We start from the raw sequence: 20,217 nt of genomic DNA, 5'->3' as shown, positions 1-20,217 counted from the left end.
CCAGATAATTGCTTATCAGCCCTATGGGAAGTCCGTGGATTGGTGGGCATTCGGAGTCCTGCTGTATGAGATGTTGGCTGGGCAGGTAACTGAATTTTAAGTGATTTGTAAGGAAAGTCCTCCCCCATCGCCATCCTCATGGTTTCTTTAGGAGAAAGTGTCAGCTTGATACCAGCTCATAGATCTGAACCTCTGTGACTTCCATGACCTTGGGGTTATTACCCTAGTCTGTTCACCAGTTTTCCTTATCTTCTTCCTGGAAGTGTGGCCTTGCTGTGGACCCCAGGGAGCAGCGCTTGTTGTTTTGGGGCAGTTGGGGGAGGTTCAGGCAGGACTCCTTCTCCCGCCCTATCCTCTGTCCCACAGGCACCCTTTGAAGGGGAGGATGAAGATGAGCTCTTCCAGTCTATCATGGAACACAACGTGGCTTATCCAAAGTCCATGTCCAAGGAAGCTGTGGCCATCTGCAAAGGGGTGAGTGAGCCCCTTACAGCTTGCGGCCAGGACCACCACCTACAGGGGTGCTGGTTGTGCCCTGCACAAGGATGCTTTGCCCAGGGCGGGGGAGGGGCAGTGGAGGCTGAACTCCACCCCTCACCCACTTGCCAGCCTGTGAGCCTGGTACAGAGCTGCTACCGCCCAGAGGAAAAGGAGCTTTTTTCTAATTTGCACAGAAGCACCGTGGAGGACTGCCTGCAATAGCATCTTGCTGCTGGCTGGGCTTCAGGCTCTAAGCCAGCACAGGGGAATGCTAATGGAATGAATGAGGTAGGAAGCACAGAGACTTTGCCAAAGAGCTGGAACCCAGGGGAAGGTACACAAGAGCTCTGTGGCACGAATCCTTCAGCTTCACTCTGCACTGGGGCCTACATGTTTAGTTAATACTAGGAGTGTGTGACTTTTGTCCTAAGAAAATATCAAGCAGTATTGAGTTTAAGGAATTCTCTAGATAAGTTGACCCAAACTGAGTGTCCCCAAACCCACACTCCCTCCCCAACTCACAAATGGCTGAAAAATTCGCACATTTGTACATTGTGATGTATGCAAATTGCACCTGTGAACAAAGCAGGACACATGTTTTGGGGTAAGGATCGCTTGTTATGCATCTTGTGTTCGGCCAGGATGTGCTCACAGTGACCTGGGTGAGTCCCTGGAGACCAGTGGTCCTCCCTGTTGGTGCCATCAGGATGACCCGAAGTGCTTTTTCAGAAAGCGCATACCTCAGCCTCACCCCAGAGAGTAAGTCTGGGCATCTGTATTGTAAAAAAAAAGTCACTTGGAAACCACTGCCTTGGGCTTCCCTGGTGGCACAGTGGTTGAGAGTCCGCCTGCTGATGCAGGGGACGCGGGTTCGTGCCCCGGTCCGGGAAGATCCCGCATGCCGTGGAGCGGCTAGGCCTGTGAGCCATGGCCGCTGAGCCTGCGCGTCCGGAGCCTGTGCTCCGCAACAGGAGAGTCCGCGATAGTGAGAGGCCCGCGTACCGCAAAAAAAAAAAAAAAAAAAAAAAAAAGAATTGCCAACATTTAAAGATCAGGGGATTTCCCATAAACATTCAGCTGTCCAGTTTCTCTTGAAAAATCTGATCTCTCCATCCTGGTCCGTCATTCCTGTAAGACATCAGTCAGCTGAATTGGAAGCCAGTGTCTCTTTAGATAGAATGTGCCCTCTCCTATCCTGATTTTTCTGGACAAAAATCCCCATGTGAGTTCAAATTCCAGCATTATTAGCCCTATGATGACCGGGAAGTTGTTCAACTCCGTCTACAGATTGAGGACACACCTATGGGACTGCACATAGGGTTCTCTGATGACTAGATCAGTTAATACAAGGAAATCACTTAGAAGAGAGTCTGGCACTCTGCTCTAAAACCCTTGGGTTATTACTCCTACTATTACTAATTCTGGAACTGCTATGTTACATGCTAGCCTCCTCTTGTGTTTTGAGCTTGCATCTCCCGAGACGGGGATTTTTTTTTTTTTTTTTTGCGGTACGCGGGCCTCTCACTGTTGTGGCCTCTCCCATTGCGGAGCACAGGCTCCAGACGCGCAAGCTTAGCGGCCATGGCTCACGGGCCTAGCCGCTACGCGGCATGTGGGATCTTCCCGGACCGGGGCACAAACCCGTGTCCCCTGCATCGGCAGGCGGACTCTCAACCACTGTGCCACCAGGGAAGCCGGAGACGGGGATTTTTAAAGTGGCAGATTTTGGAGCTCAAGACCATTTGCAAATTTCAACCCTTTCACTTCCTAGGTGCGTGGTCTTGAGCACGTTACTTTGCATCTGTGGGCTTCTGTTTATCTCCAAAAATGGAATATTAATCCTTAATTAAACAGAGTTTTGGAGAGTGTTAAATGAGGTAACAGAAAAGCTAAGCGTTTTGCGTGGTGTTGGCACAATAGTAGGTGCTCGTTACATGCTCAAGACCTTCCCCTTCACAGCTCTGCCTGCTTAGACAGCTGGGGTTCTAAGTGGGTCATGGAGGAGAGGGTTTTCCAGGTCAGCTGCATTCAGCTTCAGCTCCAATTAGCAGTTTCCCTGGTAGAGCAGATTTCTATTAATTTCAGACCCATAACCTTCAGGATTAACGAGGGTGACTTTCTTACTATTGGGTTTGGGGACCTTTCTGAATTGTGTCGGCTGAGGCCCGTGTGGGCTTTTTCTTCAAGGTTGATGCTCCAGAGAAGGGGTGATGCTCAAGTGAACAGCCAAATGCTTCCTCCTGAACCGCGGGCCCCAGGGGATCTGTCTGGGAGGTGATCAGAGATCGGAAGAGTGATTAAATCCAGCTGTCTGCATGGCTGGCTTTGGGCGCAGGAGTTCAGCGTGCAAGAGCTGAGCAGAGCCTCGCATTAGTGCTGGGTGTTTTCTGCAGTGGTTTTCTTTTGCCTGGCATTCTCCTGCCTACATGGAAAGTGAGCTAGGTTTTTGAAAACAGTGCCATTGCAATTGAAAATGTCCTATTTTCCATCCCATTAAAGACCCTATTTTCCACCAAAAAAAAAAAAAAATTAATGGGCTTCCCTGGTGGCGCAATGGTTGAGAGTCCGCCTGCCGATGCAGGGGACATGGGTTCGTGCCCTGGTCCGGGAAGATCCCACATGCCACGGAGCAGCTGGGCCCGTGAGCCATGGCTGCTGAGCCTGCGCATCCGGAGCCTGTGCTCCGCAACGGGATAGGCCACAATAGTGAGAGGCCCTCGTACCGCAAAACAAAAAAAAAAAATTAGTATACGTTTGCTCAGATCACCATTCCCACTTTGTACAAACTTAAAGCAGACAGATGCCCCAATTGGCCACACATTAGGGTGAAAACAAGAAGAAACTGTAAGATGGAGCTTCAAGACTCTGGGTCAGGCTGATCTGTTCGAAGCATAGTTCTGCTGGTTAGCTGTGTGATCTTGAGTAGGTGACTACTTTTCAGGACCTAGTTTTTTTATGTGGAAAATGAGGATAATAGTTTCTGAGGCCTGAAAGTGTTGTTGTGGAGATGAAAGAGTGATATGTTACAGCTGAGAAGCCTTTGGCACAGAGCCTGGGCACACAGGGAGTGCTCAGGACACGGAAGCCGTTATTGATAGGGTTACTGGTTGTGCTAACCAAGACCTCGTAACCCTTTCTTTCCTGCCATCCTAATCCTATACAAATGTCAAGGCTTGGCCCAATTTCCTTGCCCTACATAAACTTTTCCTGACCAAGCCAGGCCACAAATATCCCTGGGGAACCACATGTAATCTATTTCTCTAAAAACTCAAGGTTCAGAGGTCACCAGAGGTGAGATCCAGTCCCAGCTCTGCCATCTACTCTCTGTGTCAGTTGCCTTGTCACTCAAATGGTAAAAAGTAATACACCCAACTCATTGGGTTATTGTGAGAATCAGGTAAGACCAGGCATATAATATATAAATAAAGAAGTAGCTTAGAACTTAAGTGCCCAGTTATTTTTCCCCTGGAAGGTAAAGCATATAGGGAAAGTATGTGCTTGTGTGTGTGTGTGTGTGTGTGTGTGTAGGAGGGTAGCTTCTGATGACAAATTATCTGTAGCAAGAATCAGGCTGAGCTAAATGTACAACAGAGTAGGTGTGAATTGCTGGATTCATCCCTTCCCCCATAATCCTGAAGCCCTGGGCAAAAATCTAAGGAGTACCGTCATGAGCTACTTGGAGTCAGGTAGCTCATGGGGAAGCTTCTTGGTCTTGTATGTTCCAATTGTTTTGTTTCTTCTTTTGATGGCCTCTTGCCGATCTTTTTTTTTTTTTTTTTTTTTTTTTATTAATCATCAACTCCTCGGTCTTTACTCTCTGTGCATTTGCTGAAGTCTTGAGATCAGAGATATTTTCATGCTGCTTTGGGTTCATTTACAAGAGGAAGCCTGTCTGGTTTCATCTTGGAGCATCTATTCATCTTGTTATTTAGCACTGGCTCGGAGACCCAAAGATGGAGGGTTTTGATAATTAAGTAATTTAAATGGGACACCAAAGAAACCTCAGCGGAGTTTACTGTAATGTGTGATACAAGAGAAATGAGCTGGGCTAGGTTTTGACTATTTAATGAGCTTTTGGAAAGTAATTACTTGAAACTTGGGTCCATTTGACTAATATTTTTTCTTCTGACTTGTCATTTTCACAAGTGCTTTACTGAGAAATGCAAATATTATCTGAATGAACGTGCCCTTTGCTTTGGTCAAACTCCAGTTTCCTCGTGGTGGCAGGAGGGGAATTTGAAGATATTGAAACTGTTCTCATTAAATGCATCAGTAACTGCATAAACCTCATTCGTAAATCAAAATCAATCATGTGACATTTCTAACTTGAAGTTCAGGGCCACATTCAGGCTGAAGTTTGATTAACCATAAGGGATCTTGTTCTGGGACCGGGGGCAGCAGGCACTACTGTCGGGTCCTCCTATTAGAAAGACCTGGCTAGGGGGCTTCCCTGGTGGCGCAGTGGTTGAAAGTCTGCCTGCCGATGCAGGGGACACGGGTTCGTGCCCCGGTCCGGGAAGATCCCACGTGCCGCGGAGCGGCTGGGCCTGTGAGCCATGGCCGCTGAGCCTGCACGTCCGGAGCCTGTGCTCCGCAACGGGAGAGGCCACAACAGTGAGAGGCCAGCGTACCGCAAAAAAAAAAAAAAAAAAAAGACCTGGCTAGGAAATTACTGCTGGGATGAAAAGCAAAAAATAAAGATTAGTTGGGACTCTTCCTCGCACTGTCTTCCCTAATTCATAGGAGTGATCATTTCTGAGAGTCCCACGTTTCCTGTTCTGAAATTCATTAAATTCCACGTTTCTCTTTCTTTTGAAGCTGATGACCAAACATCCGGGCAAACGTCTGGGTTGTGGACCTGAAGGTGAACGTGACATCAAAGAGCACGCGTTTTTCCGGTATATTGACTGGGAGAAACTTGAACGCAAAGAGATTCAACCCCCGTATAAGCCGAAAGCCGTAAGTAAACCGTTCTCTCTGGTTATTGGGTCCACGTCATAACACGCTCTTTCTCTCTCCGATGCGTGTGCCCTCGGTGTCCTCCGAGGGGTGGACCTCGATCTGTGAGTGCTCACATTTATACTCAAAGGCAGTGGGTACAAAAACGGAGATTTCCATCCGCACGGCCTCTATAAATGTGGGAGACCATGGACATCGAGTTTTTGTTTTATCAATTGAATTATTGTAACTGTCTGAGCTGGCAACGTTTGGGGAGTGGTTCTCGGGTGAGCAGAGTTCAGATCCATTCTTGGACAGCGATAAAGAATCTAATTTTGCTCTCGTTCTTTCCTTGGTTTGACTGTGTCATTTTCTCTTCATGCTGACGTTGAAAAGGGCATGCTGTTTATCTCAACAGTATTTAAATTTAATTCTGAAATATACACTCCATCTGAGTCAGTAAAGAAGACAGAACCACCAGCCAGCTCCCACCCAAGGCGAACCAGAATAAGTGACATGCTGGTAGCCCTCCTGGAGGCTCTGGGCATAGATGCAGCTCTCAGAGAACTGTCAGAATAGAATAGTAAAGGTCTCACATTTCCTGCAGTTGTGTGCACACGGTAGTGCTTCCATCTCCAAAGACTCGGCAGGGAGGAGGAGTTTACCCCTGAGTTAATCGGAACCGTGGTTCTACTGGGAGGATATTTCTTTGTTAGATTAAGTACAGCGGAGACCTGGTGACTTTATTATGGGTTGTAAAACTACCGACTGAGGCTGAAAAGTGAGCATAAACATTGTCATTGAAACCTGAAATTGTGAGGGTCTCAGATGTTAAGATGAAGAAAATGACAGTGATAATGGTGCTTGTTTTGATACCATTATTATTAATCTCTTGGCCACTTATCTGGCCATATTAAACACTTCACACATAGCATCTGATTAAATCCTCACAACAACCTATTATGCAAGTGCCTCCATGTAATGGAAGAGCAAATGGAAGCACAGAGGGGTTCGGTGCTCTGTCCAAGGTCACTCAGCCAGTGTGTGAGGAGGCGAGGATTCAGAGAGTCTGACTCCGTTAGAGGCAAACCAGGATGCCCGGGGCGAAGGACATGTAGCTTAAGGAAGCCTCCCAGCTGCTTCTGTCATCTCGCCAGTCCTGCGCATCCCAAATGGTTAGAATCACAGCATCCCTGATGAATCCTGTGTCTCTCTGGACACTTCCTGGTGTTCAGATACAGGGTCCTTTTAGAGGCAGCCAGTTCCACGTTGTGGGCCTTCTAATTGTTGCCAACATGTATATTGATATCAAATCAGCCTCCCCAGAATTGCCATCACTGGGTCCTGTTCTATCAACCAGAGCCTCTTTCTCTGTAGCACATCCTTATACTCCTGAATCCTGTGATTTCCAGGCTAAGCACGCCCCTCCTCCACCTGCAAGCATGTCCCGTGTGAGATCACCTCGGGTGCCTGTTGTCCTCCAGGTAATCAACATCCATCTTAAAATACAGACACAGGATTGAGCACAATATTCCTAATAGTGTCTGACCCTCAGTGAATACAGTGGGTCCAACAAACCATCCCTTGATTATTCTGCATCTGGACAACTTGGACGAGTCGTTTCCCCTCTCTGCTCTTCCGCTGCATCGTCTGTAGTACAGCGATGATAACAGTTTCTCCATCAGAGGAGGCTTATAATGCATAAAGCACTCAGTACGTGCCCAGTACACAGTAGGCCCTCTGGGGTAGTTGATGATTTTTGTTAGCGGCGTGTCACACGTTGGTCGTTGTGTTGGGCGCAGAGTCTTTGAGGGGCAGAACAGTGTTGAGTCCTGCTGGTGCTAGTCCCTAAGATAATGTCCATGTGTACACTTGGGGTTCATGTGTACACCTGCATGTCATAGGCAGTATCATCACTTTTGTTATATAACAAAAGATCAAAAAGCAATCTGGAAGAGAAGAGTGGATTCTCCTTTCAGGAAACTGGGAACTTGAAGGTGGCACACGCAACCCATTTGGGTTTTGTGGGGCTCTTCATGAGGTCTCAAAATGTGGACCGATCTCTCTTCACTTGGCCAGAGGAAAGATGCAAATGCCCCCATCCCCACCGGCATTGAGCCACTGACATTTGAGGTTACTTTTTTACGTGTAGAGCAGTGGTTTTTCAAAGTGTGGTCCCCAGACCAGCAGTATCACCTGGGAACTTTAGGGATGAAATTCTCAGGCCCTGCCCCAGACCTCCTGAATCAGAAACCCTGGGGGTGGGGCTCTCCAGGGGAATCTGATAAACACTCCAGGCTGGGAATCACTGCTGTGGAGTTCATGGTCAAAAGCTCAGACAGGGGGCTTCCCTGGTGGCGCAGTGGTTGAGAGTCCGCCTGCCGATGCAGGGGATGCGGGTTCGTGCCCCGGTCCGGGAAGATCCCACATGCCACGGAACGGCTGGTCCCGTGAGCCATGGCCGCTGAGCCTGCGCGTCCGGAGCCTGTGCTCCGCAACGGGAGAGGCCACAACAGTGAGAGGCATGCGTACCGCAAAAAAAAAAAAAAATGCTCAGGGAGGGAAGCTAGACAGAGGCCAAAGGAATGTGGCAAGGAGAGAAATCTCTTTAAGAGGAAGACACTGGTTCTCACACAGTCTGAGTGAGGGGTGGTACCTTCCAGGAACAGGTAGCTACAGAGGCCAGGCAGGTAATGTCAGTGAGGGAGGTGGGAGTAGTGGGGAGAGGGGCAGACAGGGGAGCTGGTGGCTCTCAAGGGCTCGGTGGGTGTTCATCTCCAGCGGACCAGTTGTAGGATCCTGTGGCTTATTACTAATTATTGTATTCTTTTTATATTATCCATGATAATAATAGCTACCTTCTCCTGAGAACCTTCTATGAGCCAGGCACTGGGCTAGCCAGATTGGTCCTGTGGGGATGCAGGCTCTGCATTGCTCCATCCTCATTGGGATTTTCATATGAAATCTCACTATTTTTATAAATATGTCAGCAACAAGTTTTAAAAATTAAACACAAATCAGGTCAAATAAAACACACCCATGAACCATATGTGGCTGTCAGTTTATAACCTCTAGGATAATGATCACTCAAAGTCAGGTTGAAGTTTAGCCGGCTAGTACTGGCTACTGACAACCAGAGCCCATTTTGACTGGTTAAATACTTTGAATATTTAACCTGGCTCAGAGGAGGTGCTCAGGAAAAATAAGCTGTTCTTATCATTGATAATACAAAAAGATTACAATAGTTAGTGATGATCTACAGGATCCTTCACCTGTTCTATATTGGATATGGTTTCCAACCAGCCAATGTCTTGAAATGCCTCATGTGGGTTTAACAGTGACTTTCAACGTACAGTGACTGGACTGGGCTATAGACTTCAAGATGTTCTACAACCAGCTCTGAGGGGAAGAGGCACTGCCCTTGATTTTCTTAGGGTGAATTAGAAATAAACATAATAATGAATACACCACCCACTCATCTGATTCAATCTGGGCATATGCCTTTCACACAGCAGTTGCCAGCCTTAGAGCCCCTCCCCCCGCACCCTCCCCCACTCCGGATTTCACATTTCCCCCTCCCCACACCTTCTGAAAGGCCCGCGGTGAGTGTGTGCAGAGTTCCATGTGCCTCGCGGGATATTAAAAGGCATGCATGTATCTGTCAGTGTTCCTGATTCACGCATGCTATTAAATAGAGTGCAGCAAGAGAAAGAAAAAACATGGGGCAATAACAGAGGATTATATTCAAACATCAGTGAAGGGTGCTATTATTGGAGGTTCATTAAAATAATTTTAAATGGATTTTTAAAGTCGTTCTCGTTTATTGTGGCAAGAGCTCTTCGCAGAGTAGCATTGGAAACTACTGAAACACATTAGCCTCATGTATTGTTTCGGGTACAAGAGTAATTTTTTTAACGTGCATCTGATCGTGTCACTCTCTTGCTTAAAGCCCCCCCGATGGCTCTCTGCCAGCCCCGGGATAATGTCTATTGTTCCTTAGCGTATATGGCTTTTAGAGTCTCCCCAGGTCCAGTCTCTGCTGCCTCCCCAGACTCCTTACTTCGAGAACTGGCATTTCTGAGTGTCGTTCAGTTCCTCAAACATGCAGTGCCTTCCCTTCCCTTCCTGGCTTTCCCCACGTGGAGCCAGCTACCTGGAAACCCCAAAGCCTTCCCATGCTCCCTCCATCCCCCATCCTCCTGGTGCCTCCCTCCTTCCTCCTCATCAAATCGGTAGACCGTCTCCCACGCAGGGAGGCTCTTATCGACTCCTGAGTAGGGATCATCTGCTAGTGTCCCATCAACAAACTCATCACACTTTGTCGTAATTACTTGTTCAGTGTAAGGTCTGTCTTTTTGGCGAGACTAAAAGATTGCGACTGTCTTTTTCAGGGTTGGATCCCAGTGCTTAGCATAAGGTTGAACACATAACATGTGCTTAATCATTTTTACTGAATAAATGAGTGATTAAATGAAAGGCTGTCAAATAGGATGCTGCAATGCACTGTGCTGAGGAACATACTGGATTCTTTAGAGACATATATTAGAGCACAGGGTGTTTTTCTCATGTACAGCAGTGTGTCTCAAATAAATTGGTTGTTGTGTAAGCTACCCTATTTATAAAGGGCTATAATTTGGGTGCTGAGTTGTATCTGTCATGGCATCGTTTGGTTGTGTGATGAAGGATCTGATGATGCAATGCATGAATTGTTGGACTTTGGATGGAGGGGGCTGTGACTTCCGCAGTCTGTCGTTGCCCAGCCAATGCTACAGGTGCCATGATGCAGCCTAGCGGAGCTTCTTAAACTTTAATGTGCATACAGAGTCTCTTGGGCATCTGATTAAACTGTGGATTCTGATTCAGCCAGTCTGGGGTAGGGCCTGAGATGCTGCATTTCTAGCATGATCCCAGGTGAGAGGATGCTGCTGGACCACGGTTTAGCAGGGGCTACATCGTGGTTCTGTGGGGTCCCACCAGCCAGTGAGTTGACTGGTGGATCCTGTTGTAGTCAGTGTGCAGTGTGGCATGGTGAGGGCTGTGCTGAAGGGGTGTATATGTTTTAGTACAGAATGTGCTTGGAATGTGGCTTAGGACACGTGGCAGGGTGCTGTAGGTCAGTGTGCGGCGGGTGGGAGGTGCTGGTTTGTGGTTGAAGGGCGGAGCATGTGGCTGGGCATGTGGTGGAGTGGTGGGTTGAGAAGCAGCGCGTTCTGGTTCCGTCCTCTAGTGGGGACGTTATGGGTCATCCATTCAGCAGGTGTTTATTGATGTTAGGTGCTGTTCTAGGCCCCGGAGACACAGCAATAAAAATTAAAATCTCTGTATATTCTAGAGGGAGTGGGCAAATAATGAACATAGAAATCCGTGACTATGTCAGAAGTTGACAAGCATTATGGAAGGATGGGGATTGGGAGAGCAAGGTCACAGAGACATCAGTTTTAAATAGGGTCGTTGGAAAGCCTCACTGAGAAAGTGACATTTCAGCAAAGATGGGAAGAAGGTGAGGGAAGGAGGGAGCCATGTGTATATCTGGGGGAGAGAGTGGTTTGGGTGGTAGTAATAGGTGCAAAGGCCCTGGTGCAGGAGCTGGCCTGGCACGTTCAGGGAAGAGCAGAGAGTCCAGGTGGCTGAGCTGAGCCAGCAAGGGAGAGAGTAAAAGGAGATGAGATCAGAGAGGCCACAGGAGGGGCAGATGGTACAGGCCATTGAGGATCTGCGGCTTTTACTGCAGCTAAGGTGGGCAGAGAAGTATCTTGATCTGACTGTTATGGGGGGAGGGGTGAAATCAGGAGATGGGTTATGAGACTCTTGCGCTAATCCAGATGGGAGGTGCTGTCTGGTGATCAGCTTGGAATGTGGCTGTGCTGTCGTGGAGGGTGTGTTGAGGCCACACCGTGGGTGAGCTTGTCTTACAGGAGAATTTGTGGTATGTGGTGCTATAATGTCACAGTGCACGTTAGGCTAGCATAAGGTGTTTAAATCAAAACGCCTGATTGAGATTTCAGTGGTGTTCGTATATCATTATGAATTGCCTCGGTGAAGTCCAGTGGTGTCCATGACACCTAACGCAGGGCTCGCCCTGAAAATGAGGTAGGGACACAGACCTTGGGCTCAAGGCTCCAGTTGCCCCATGGAGGCAGCCCTTGGATCAACTCACCCAACGGGCAGCACAGATGCAGCAAATTGAAGAGTGAGAGAAAAGTAACAAGGCGACAAGGATGCCCTGTTTCATTACAGTCCACGGAGCCTGCAGTGCTAGGGTGTGTGTACAGAGACCTGCCCACTAGCAAGCGTGGCTCTGTTCTTGTCCTAAGACATGATCATCTGATCGTCATTTCACTCTGGGCAGGGGTTGAGTACAGTTGGACGGGACATAGTCATTAAGAAACATCTCTTTCCCTACATCCTTTCATCAAGGGCAGTCTAGTCATTAAGAAACATCTCTTTCCCTACATCCTTTCATCGAGGGCGGCCATCTGACACTGTCTAGACATGATCAGCGTGCTCACCCCTCCTTCCTTCCCTTCCAGCCTTGGTGTCAGGCTCACAGACTCCAGCCCCACCCATATGATAGGCTGATGCCAATCATTTCTGCTCTGGTTACCTATTCTCTGTTCTCATCACTTTACATAAAGTCCCGTAGAATTTTGAGGCATCTGCACATCTGGAAAGTCTTGGAATCTTGCAAACTAAAAAAACAGAGCCCCTTCTCCCCATTCTACTTTATTCAGCCTTTCATTTAATATCCTTTCCAAAATACTGCATAGGTTACTGGATCACATACCATTACTCGCATCCTCTGGGTGTCTAAATGCCGAACTGCTCACAGGACTTGGTTTCTTGGTAATTCTGTCATCTGAAAACATTGTTTATGTAGCTGAGGTCAGAAGCTTCAAGTACTGCTTTAATGGGCTGCAATTCTGTTCATGTGACATTCTCCTCCAAACCCAATTGCCCTTTACACTGTATGAGTAAGTGTCTCTGTGTGTGTGTCTGAACGTGTGTTTGATGTGCTGACATTTCTGAATTGAAGCCACAAAGCATAACCTTTGTATGTTTGCTATTAAAACTCAAAATTCAAGGCTTAAGAAAGGGAGCTAACTTTTGCTTAATATGATTTATTTAAGAATAGAATCTAGCTCCCCCAAAGTACCAAATGCTCACGAGGATATTTTTTTGAATATTGGGATTTAAAATAATTCTCATAAAACCTGTACTGTTCAAATACATTGGAAAAAATATTGAGGTCTTGTCTGTGCCAGGCACTGTTTTAAGTGCCTTCCAGGCATTACCTCATTTAATTCTCACAACCCTATGAGGTAAGTGTCATTGTCACTGTGTTGCAGATGAGGGCATGAAACTTGGAAAGGTTAAGACATTTGCTCAAGGTCCAGCAGCTTGGAGGTGGCCAAGCCAGGACTTGAACCATGGATTTTATCTGCTCAGTATCTTGGAAAGATTTTTAGAAGTACCTAGAGCCCCTTTTAATAAGGTTTGTAATAGCACTGATGGGAGAGGACCATGATAACACCATCTAATGGTGTCTGTTACATAATAGAAAAAGACTAAGTATTCTTACAGTTCAAATGAATTAAAATTTATTTTAAAATATTGCAACAAACATGTAGCATATTCACACCTTTTACAATTCACTAGCAGGATTTTTAAAAGATGCAAATCTCACTTGTTCCTTAAGGCTTTGATTTCGAGGCTGGCAAAGACAGCAGACATTGAATAACCCCTGGAAGCAGGGCATGGCAGCATCCGAAATGAGGCACTCAAGGCAGGCTTGTTAAGAAGTAGACGTTTTCCCACCCAGTTCTGTTTGTTCTAGTGGTTATCCAGAGTGTGGAGTTTGCAGAGATCATAATCAAAATATTAGGCTAGGGCTTCCCTGGTGGCGCAGTGGTTGAGAGTCCGCCTGCCGATGCAGGGGACACGGGTTCGTGCCCCAGTCCGGGAAGATCCCACATGCCGCGGAGCGGCTAGGCCCGTGAGCCACGGCTGCTGAGCCTGCGCGTCCGGAGCCTGTGCTCCGCAACGGGAGAGGCCACAACAGTGAGAGGCCCGCGTACAGGAAAAAACAAACAAACAAAAAAAATTAGGCTACATCCATACACTGACTAACAAATAGCCAAGGGTTGTTTAGGACATGTAACCTGGAGTTTGTGTATCTGTTTATCTCCCTTTCCATCCATCCATGGAGAGCCTCCTTAAACTGTGGATTCAGCCAGGCTCCCTTCGAAAGATGGTTCAAATTGACAGGTTCCTGGGCCAAGTGAGGTTCCTAAATCATTTGCCAGGTGCGTGACTTTGAGCTGTCCCTTGGCAGGGGGGCCAACGGTTTGATTGAAATGGTAGGCGGGAAGGTCACATGCTGAGAGAGAGCATGAATCTGTTAGGATATGTCTGGCCATAACCACTGAAATGTGACAGAGGTCAAGAATTGAAAGATACCTTAGAAGTGGAATTCAACCCCTCCATTCTATAGATGAGGAAGCAGAGGCCCAGAGATTTCCCCAAGTGACTTACACAGGGAATATGACAGAACCGGGACAAGAAAACTCGCCCTCCATTTAATGCATGAAGGACTTTATTAATAACACTATTTACAACAGTAACAATAAAATGGGTCAGGCATGTTCTATGAAATTATTCAATTTCACTAGAAAGCAAAGCACTGTAATTTATAGATCTCATGACATCTGCACAACAACCCCAGGAAATAGATGGCATTATTACCTCCCCCGTACAGGTAAGGAAACAGGCTCAGAGAGGTTAAGAAACTTGCCCGTGGTCACACAGCCAATTTAATGTGAAGTCCTATTTCTTTACCTCCGAAGCCCATACTCTTGCCTCCATGATGTTTCTTCTCTCATCTCCCAAACTCAGCTGCACAGATGTGGGATTCGAGCTGCTCTTGGTCCAGTCCCGCATTTAAATACTTTCCTGGGGTATGGGCTCCGTTGAATGAATGTCCATGAAGTTTAGCTCCTTAGATTCTGCCCTTCAACCCTACCCAGGTGATAATTCTTGTCACCGTGCCCCAGAAAGCTGTTGACCAAAGGTTGGGAGAACTTCAGGAGATGAACACGTGGATCCAGGGAGACTGGGTCAAGCAGAAGGAATGTGGACAGAGAGTCAGCAGAGCCAGGATTCAAACACCAGCCTTGGGACTTCCCTATCTGTCCAGTGGTTAAGACTCAGCACTTTCACTGCTGTGGCTTGAGTTTAATCCCTGGTCAGGGAACTAAGGTCCCACAAACCATGTGGCATGGCCAAAAAACAAAACAAAACAAAACAAAACCCCCAAAAACACCAGACTCGCTATTCAGCAGCTGAGTAAAGATGAGCCTCCACAATCGCAGGCTCTCCAATCTCAGTCGGGCTCTTAAGCCTGGCCTGTCAATCCCTCTGAGTCCCCTGGGCAAGTCCCCAAACCTTCTGTTTTCTGAAGGTCCCCCTACTAAAGTTCCAGTCCCTTTGGTCTCAACTGATAGCCCCATCTCCTAAGTCGGGGGGAAATTGAGGCCCATGGGTGCCCATGGGTGGGTGGCTTTCCTGCTCCTGTAGAGTCATCTTGACCTCTTTGACCTCTTTCCCTCTGTGTGTCAGCAAAAATGTGCCTCCCCCACCCCCCGTGAAGACTTTCCCCTTCTGCTCTGAACCCCTGTTCTCCCATGTCCTTTGCACATCTACTCTGGCCAGTCTGTGCCTACAGCTTCTCTATATATTAATCAAAGCTCCTACGGTTACAAATAGGAACCCAATTCAAACTGACATAATGACTAAATTTTTTTCAAGTATTTAGCTGTGGCTGGATCCAGGGTCTCAACAGTATCAAAAGCCATCCACTTCTCTGTCTCCCTGGGATTGCTTTCCTGTCTGTTGATTTCATCCTTCATTCCCTGAAGGCTTTCTTGGGCACATAGCTACTCCAGACTTACTACGTCCCATTATTTTCGCAATTTCTGCCGAAAAAAAGAGCTTCCTTTTCCTAAACTTCCCAGCAGCCTGGAACTCAATCTTCTCGGAAGATATTGGGTCATATGGTCATCTCTAAAGCAATCACTGGGCCTGGGGGTGGGGGGGATGGAATGTTCTGATTGGCCAGGCCCGGGTCACCTGCCAAGTGACTGGGTCTGCCCCTATCTAAAGTGGACACCTTGCAGAGGGGAAGGAGTGGGTCCTCCAAGAAAAATAAAGCCACTGTGTCTGCAAGCCCAGCAGATATCCACTCTGACTCAATTCTGATTCATTCTCCTCGACACAGAAACATGCTAAGTCTCTCATCTTAAAAATCCCTTGCCTCGGGCTTCCATGGTGGCGCAGTGGTTGAGAGTCCGCCTGCCGATGCAGGGGACACGGGTTCGTGCCCCGATCCCGGAAGATCCCACATGCCGCGGAGCGGCTGGGCCCGCGAGCCATGGCCGCGGAGCCTGTGTGTCCGGAGCCTGTGCTCCGCAACGGGAGAGGCCACAGCAGTGAGAGGCCCGCGTACAGCAAAAAAAAAAAAAAAAAAAAAAAAAAAAATCCCTTGCCTCAAACCTGGATCCCTCCATCCTGCCACTAGGGCTACTGCCCTATCTTCTCATACAAACAAACTTTGGAAGGAGTTCTTGCTCTCTCCACTTGATTACCTTCCATTCTTTCCACAGTTCAGTGCAATCTGGCTTCTGCCACCACCACTCTATTGAAATGTCTCTCCTTGAGTCAGCAATGACCTCAAAATTGTCTCCTCTCGTGGACTTATCTTTCTTGACCTCATCAAATTGGGCACTTGGATCTTCTTTCCTTAAGAAAAAATCTGAAACAGTAAAAACTTCCAGCAGCATCAAAAGCTATGCAGTGAAATTAAGTACCTCCCCAGAGACCCCTAACTAGGCTCCTTGGCTCTCCTTCCCAGAGCCACCCACTGCGACCGGCTTCCTTGGGTGACCGTCTGGAGATGCTGTGTGCAAACACAGAAGTCCTCCACATCACACACAAGGACGTTAGTGCTCGTGTTCAATTCCCATGCCGGGCTCTACGCCTCCCTTCCATCGTGGAGGCTGTTTTCTATTTCTTTTTAACTTTGAGATTGGAGTATAGTTGATTAACAATGCTGTGTTCGTTTCAGGTGTACAGCAAAGTGATTCATTTATACATATACACATATCTATTCTTTTTCAAATTCTTCTCCCACTTAGGTTGTTACATAACATTGAGCAGAGTTCCCTGTGCTTTACAGTAGGTCCTCGTTGGTTATCCATTTTAAATATAGCAGTGTGTACATGTCTATCTCAAACTCCCTAACGATCCCTCCCTGCCCCCCGCCCTGCTGGGAACCATAAGTTCCTTCTCTAAGTCTGTGAGTCTGTTTCTGTTTTGTAAATAAGCTCATTCGTATCACTGTTTTTAGATTCCGCATAAGTGATATCATTGTTTTTTTTAACATCTTTATTGGAGTGTAATTGCTTTACAATGGTGTGTTGCTTTCTGCTTCATAACAAAGTGAATCAGTTATACATATACATATGTTCCCATATCTCTTCCCTCTTGCGTCTCCCTCCTTCCCATCCTCCCTATCCCACCCCTCTAGGTGGTCACAAACCACGGAGCTGATCTCCCTGTGCTATGCGGCTGCTTCCCACTAGCTGTCTATTTCACATTTGGTAGTGTATATATGTCCATGCCACTCTCTCACTTTGTCCCAGCTTACCCCTCCCCCTCCCCATATCCTCAAGTCCATTCTCTAGTAGGTCTGTGTCTTTAGTCCCATCTTACCCCTAGGTTCTTCATGACCTTTTTTTTTTTCTTAGATTCCATATATATGTGTTAGCATACAGTATTTGTTTTTCTCTTTCTGACTTACTTCACTCTGTATGACAGACTCTAGGTCCATCCACCTCACTACAAATATCTCAATTTCGTTTCTTTTTATGGCTGAGTAATATTCCATTGTATATATGTGCCACATCTTCTTTATCCATTCATCTGTTGATGGACACTTAGGTTGCTTCCATGTCCTGGCTATTGTAAATAGAGCTGCAATGAACAGTTTGGTACATGACTCTTTTTGAATTATGGTTTTCTCAGGGTTTTATCAGCACGTCTAAATCTACTTCATTCTTTCAGTAGCTTCCTAGTTTCCTATATGTGCGAGTATATCTGTAGGATAAGCTCAGAGTCTCTCCCTCCTTTTCAGGCCCCTCATCTCCCTTGTTCTTATGGCACTGAGTTGACTGATTTTCCTCCTGTCTCCATAACCACTCCCGGCAGAGATACTGCATGAAGACTTCTGATGACAGTTGAACTTGGAGGATCAAGACATGCCCATGACCCAGAGAGGGAAAGAACAAAAGTGTATTTTTTGTTTATTTACAAGTTCAGTTTCTTAAAAGCAATCGCAAAGTGCCCTCCAATTAGGGTATGAAAAACAGCAGCTCAGAGGTGGTGTGTGAAACTGCTCGAAATGTCTTTCCAAGGAAGTGAGGCTTGGACGGGAGAGGGGAGGTGTCCCTTTTGTGCCTGGGCCCACGTTTTCCTCACTTTCTCTAACCAGGAGCCCCAGGGCCTGGCTTCACCTTGTGGCTTCGCACATATCCTGCCAGACTTGGTGGGAAAGATTTCGTGTTTTAAGCGCCTGTAACTTGTGAATGATAATATCCTCGTGATCTCAGAGAGACAGTGGTGAGCAGTCCAGAAGAGAAATCTTAGTTCCCTGCCCAGGCATCAGACCTGGGTAGCGTGGATGAAAACCAGAAATCCTAGCTGCTAGTCCACCAGGGGCTAGAGGCTAGAAGCAAAGTTGCCATGGCTCTTGCCCTGTTTGAAAAATGAATTTCTCAAAGAGGCAAACACTGTAAGAACAGGTACAAAGTTTATTATCAGAGAGACAGTATAACATGTGGGAGAGCACACAAAAAACAGCTTGTTTATTTAAGACAGAAGCAAGGCAGAAATACACACCCTGAGAGAAAGGGTGTGGGTGTCCTCCCTAATGAGGAGAAGTGCAGTGAAGAGGTGGTTAAATCATTTATATAGGGCAGTTCTTCCGGGTCTTTGCTTACCTTTGGCCAATTATCTCACTTGTTTTCCACACCTGACCTGTCCTAGGGCCCTCCCCAATATGTGTGCACGTGTTCTTTGCCAAGATGGATTCCAGCGCAGAGGCCTGAGGGAGGTTTGACAGCACCTATTACGGGATGGCGTCCTCTCCTTTTTTGACCCCCGAGCAGCTTTCCTGTGTATGTGCAGTTGGGCAGCTGGGGAGGTGATAGATGTGGTTGTCTTATCTCTTTACTCTGGCAGAGCTCAGCCCCTGCCACCAGCTTTGTCCTTGGAATGTCTAGGGAAAACAGAGCTCCAGTTTACTCTGCTGGACAAACTCCAGCTGTCCAGCCCAGGGGCCCATCTACCTTCTACCTCGCTAGGATAGGCTGGGGTGTGGCAGGGCCTGTAGGATCCCTCAGTTGCCAGGGTACAGCCACACGCATCAGATTAGCTCATTGGACAGGACTGGGTAAGTCAGCACTCAACAGCAGCTACCAGCTACCATGTGAGAGATTTTATGGGCATTTTGTCAAATCAACCTCACCGCATCCTGCAAGATAGATCCATTTGACATAACAGAAAACCTGGCTTAGGGAATTTAGCTAAACTGCTTACAAATTATAGGGCTGGGGATTGATGGTGCTGAGATTGGTACCCAGGTCAGCTTTTTTTTTTTTTTTTTTGTGGTACGCGGGCCTCTCACTGCTGTGGCCTCTTCTGCTGCGCGTGCAGGCTCAGCAGCCATGGCTCACGGGCCCAGCCGCTCCACGGCATGTGGGATCCTCCCGGACCGGGGCACGAACCTGTGTCCCCTGCATCGGCAGGTGGACTCCCAACCACTGCGCCACCAGGGAAGCCCCCCAGGTCAGCTTTTAAGTCCATGCCACATGATCAGATACAGTCTGTTAGGCAGTGAGATGTCGCTGTTGCCCTGTGGTCTTTGGAATCAAGCAAAGCAGGCTCTGAATCGTGGTTCTCCTCCTTTACCTTGTATGACCCTGACCAAAGTGTTAACTTTTCACATTTTCTGTTAAGTGGAGATAATCCTTTTCCTGCCTATCTTACAAACTTGTGAGAATCAAAGCTATAAAAACATAAGCAAATAAAAGGATTAATTACTATTTGAGGGCAGTTAATTTGAAGCCAGCAACATAGGTTTAGGATGAATGGTGAAGAACAGATAAGAACAATATGATACTTTGTTGACATGGGAAAAAGTTTAGAATATATTTCATGTAGTTTTTTTTTAAAGCAGGCTAAAGAATAAAGTGATGAATCTACATTTTTTAAAGTAAAAAACATCCATCCGTCAATTCATCCAGCCGTCCAGGACACAGACCAAAATGTTAACATAATAAAGGTACTGGGGTGGTGGAATTACAAAGGGTTTTGTTGTTTCTTTTTCTTGGTGCTTGTGAACAAGTTATTTGTTTCTGCATAAACGGATCAGTTGTCAGATCTTGGATCAAATCCTAGTCAGTTACTTAAGCTCTAAATCTATTCCTCATTGTAGAGCAGACTCCATAGAACTGTTGGATTAAATGAGATCGTGCTTGTAAAGCACTTATACAGTATTTGGCTAATAATAAGCACTTAATATATGCTACTATTCATCCCTTTGACAACATTGAGTGCCTACTCTGTACTGGGACCTGGAAATTCAGGGGTGGGCAAATCAGATGTGGCTTCAGCTCTCATAGAGCTTACAGTCTAGATGGGAATATAGACCATACAGATACGCAAAGAAATAAACATGTAATTGTA

General features: G+C 46.9%; 1 protein-coding gene across 2 annotated transcripts in view; it reads left to right on the top strand.

Annotated features, from left to right (window-relative positions):
* The window catches only part of PRKCB (protein kinase C beta), a 311,308-nt gene that overhangs the window by 279,036 nt on the left and 12,055 nt on the right, over positions 1-20,217 (top strand). For both annotated transcript variants that reach the window (XM_060120019.1, XM_060120018.1), the window contains exons 14-16: positions 5-85; positions 367-474; positions 5,299-5,439. In XM_060120019.1, the coding sequence (XP_059976002.1) occupies positions 5-85; positions 367-474; positions 5,299-5,439 (330 nt within the window). The remainder of the gene's footprint in view (positions 1-4; positions 86-366; positions 475-5,298; positions 5,440-20,217) is intronic.

The sequence above is a fragment of the Mesoplodon densirostris genome, chromosome 16, assembly GCF_025265405.1.
Source record: "Mesoplodon densirostris isolate mMesDen1 chromosome 16, mMesDen1 primary haplotype, whole genome shotgun sequence".
Taxonomy (NCBI): Eukaryota; Metazoa; Chordata; class Mammalia; order Artiodactyla; family Ziphiidae; genus Mesoplodon; species Mesoplodon densirostris.
This window is presented reverse-complemented; position numbering and strand designations above follow the sequence as displayed.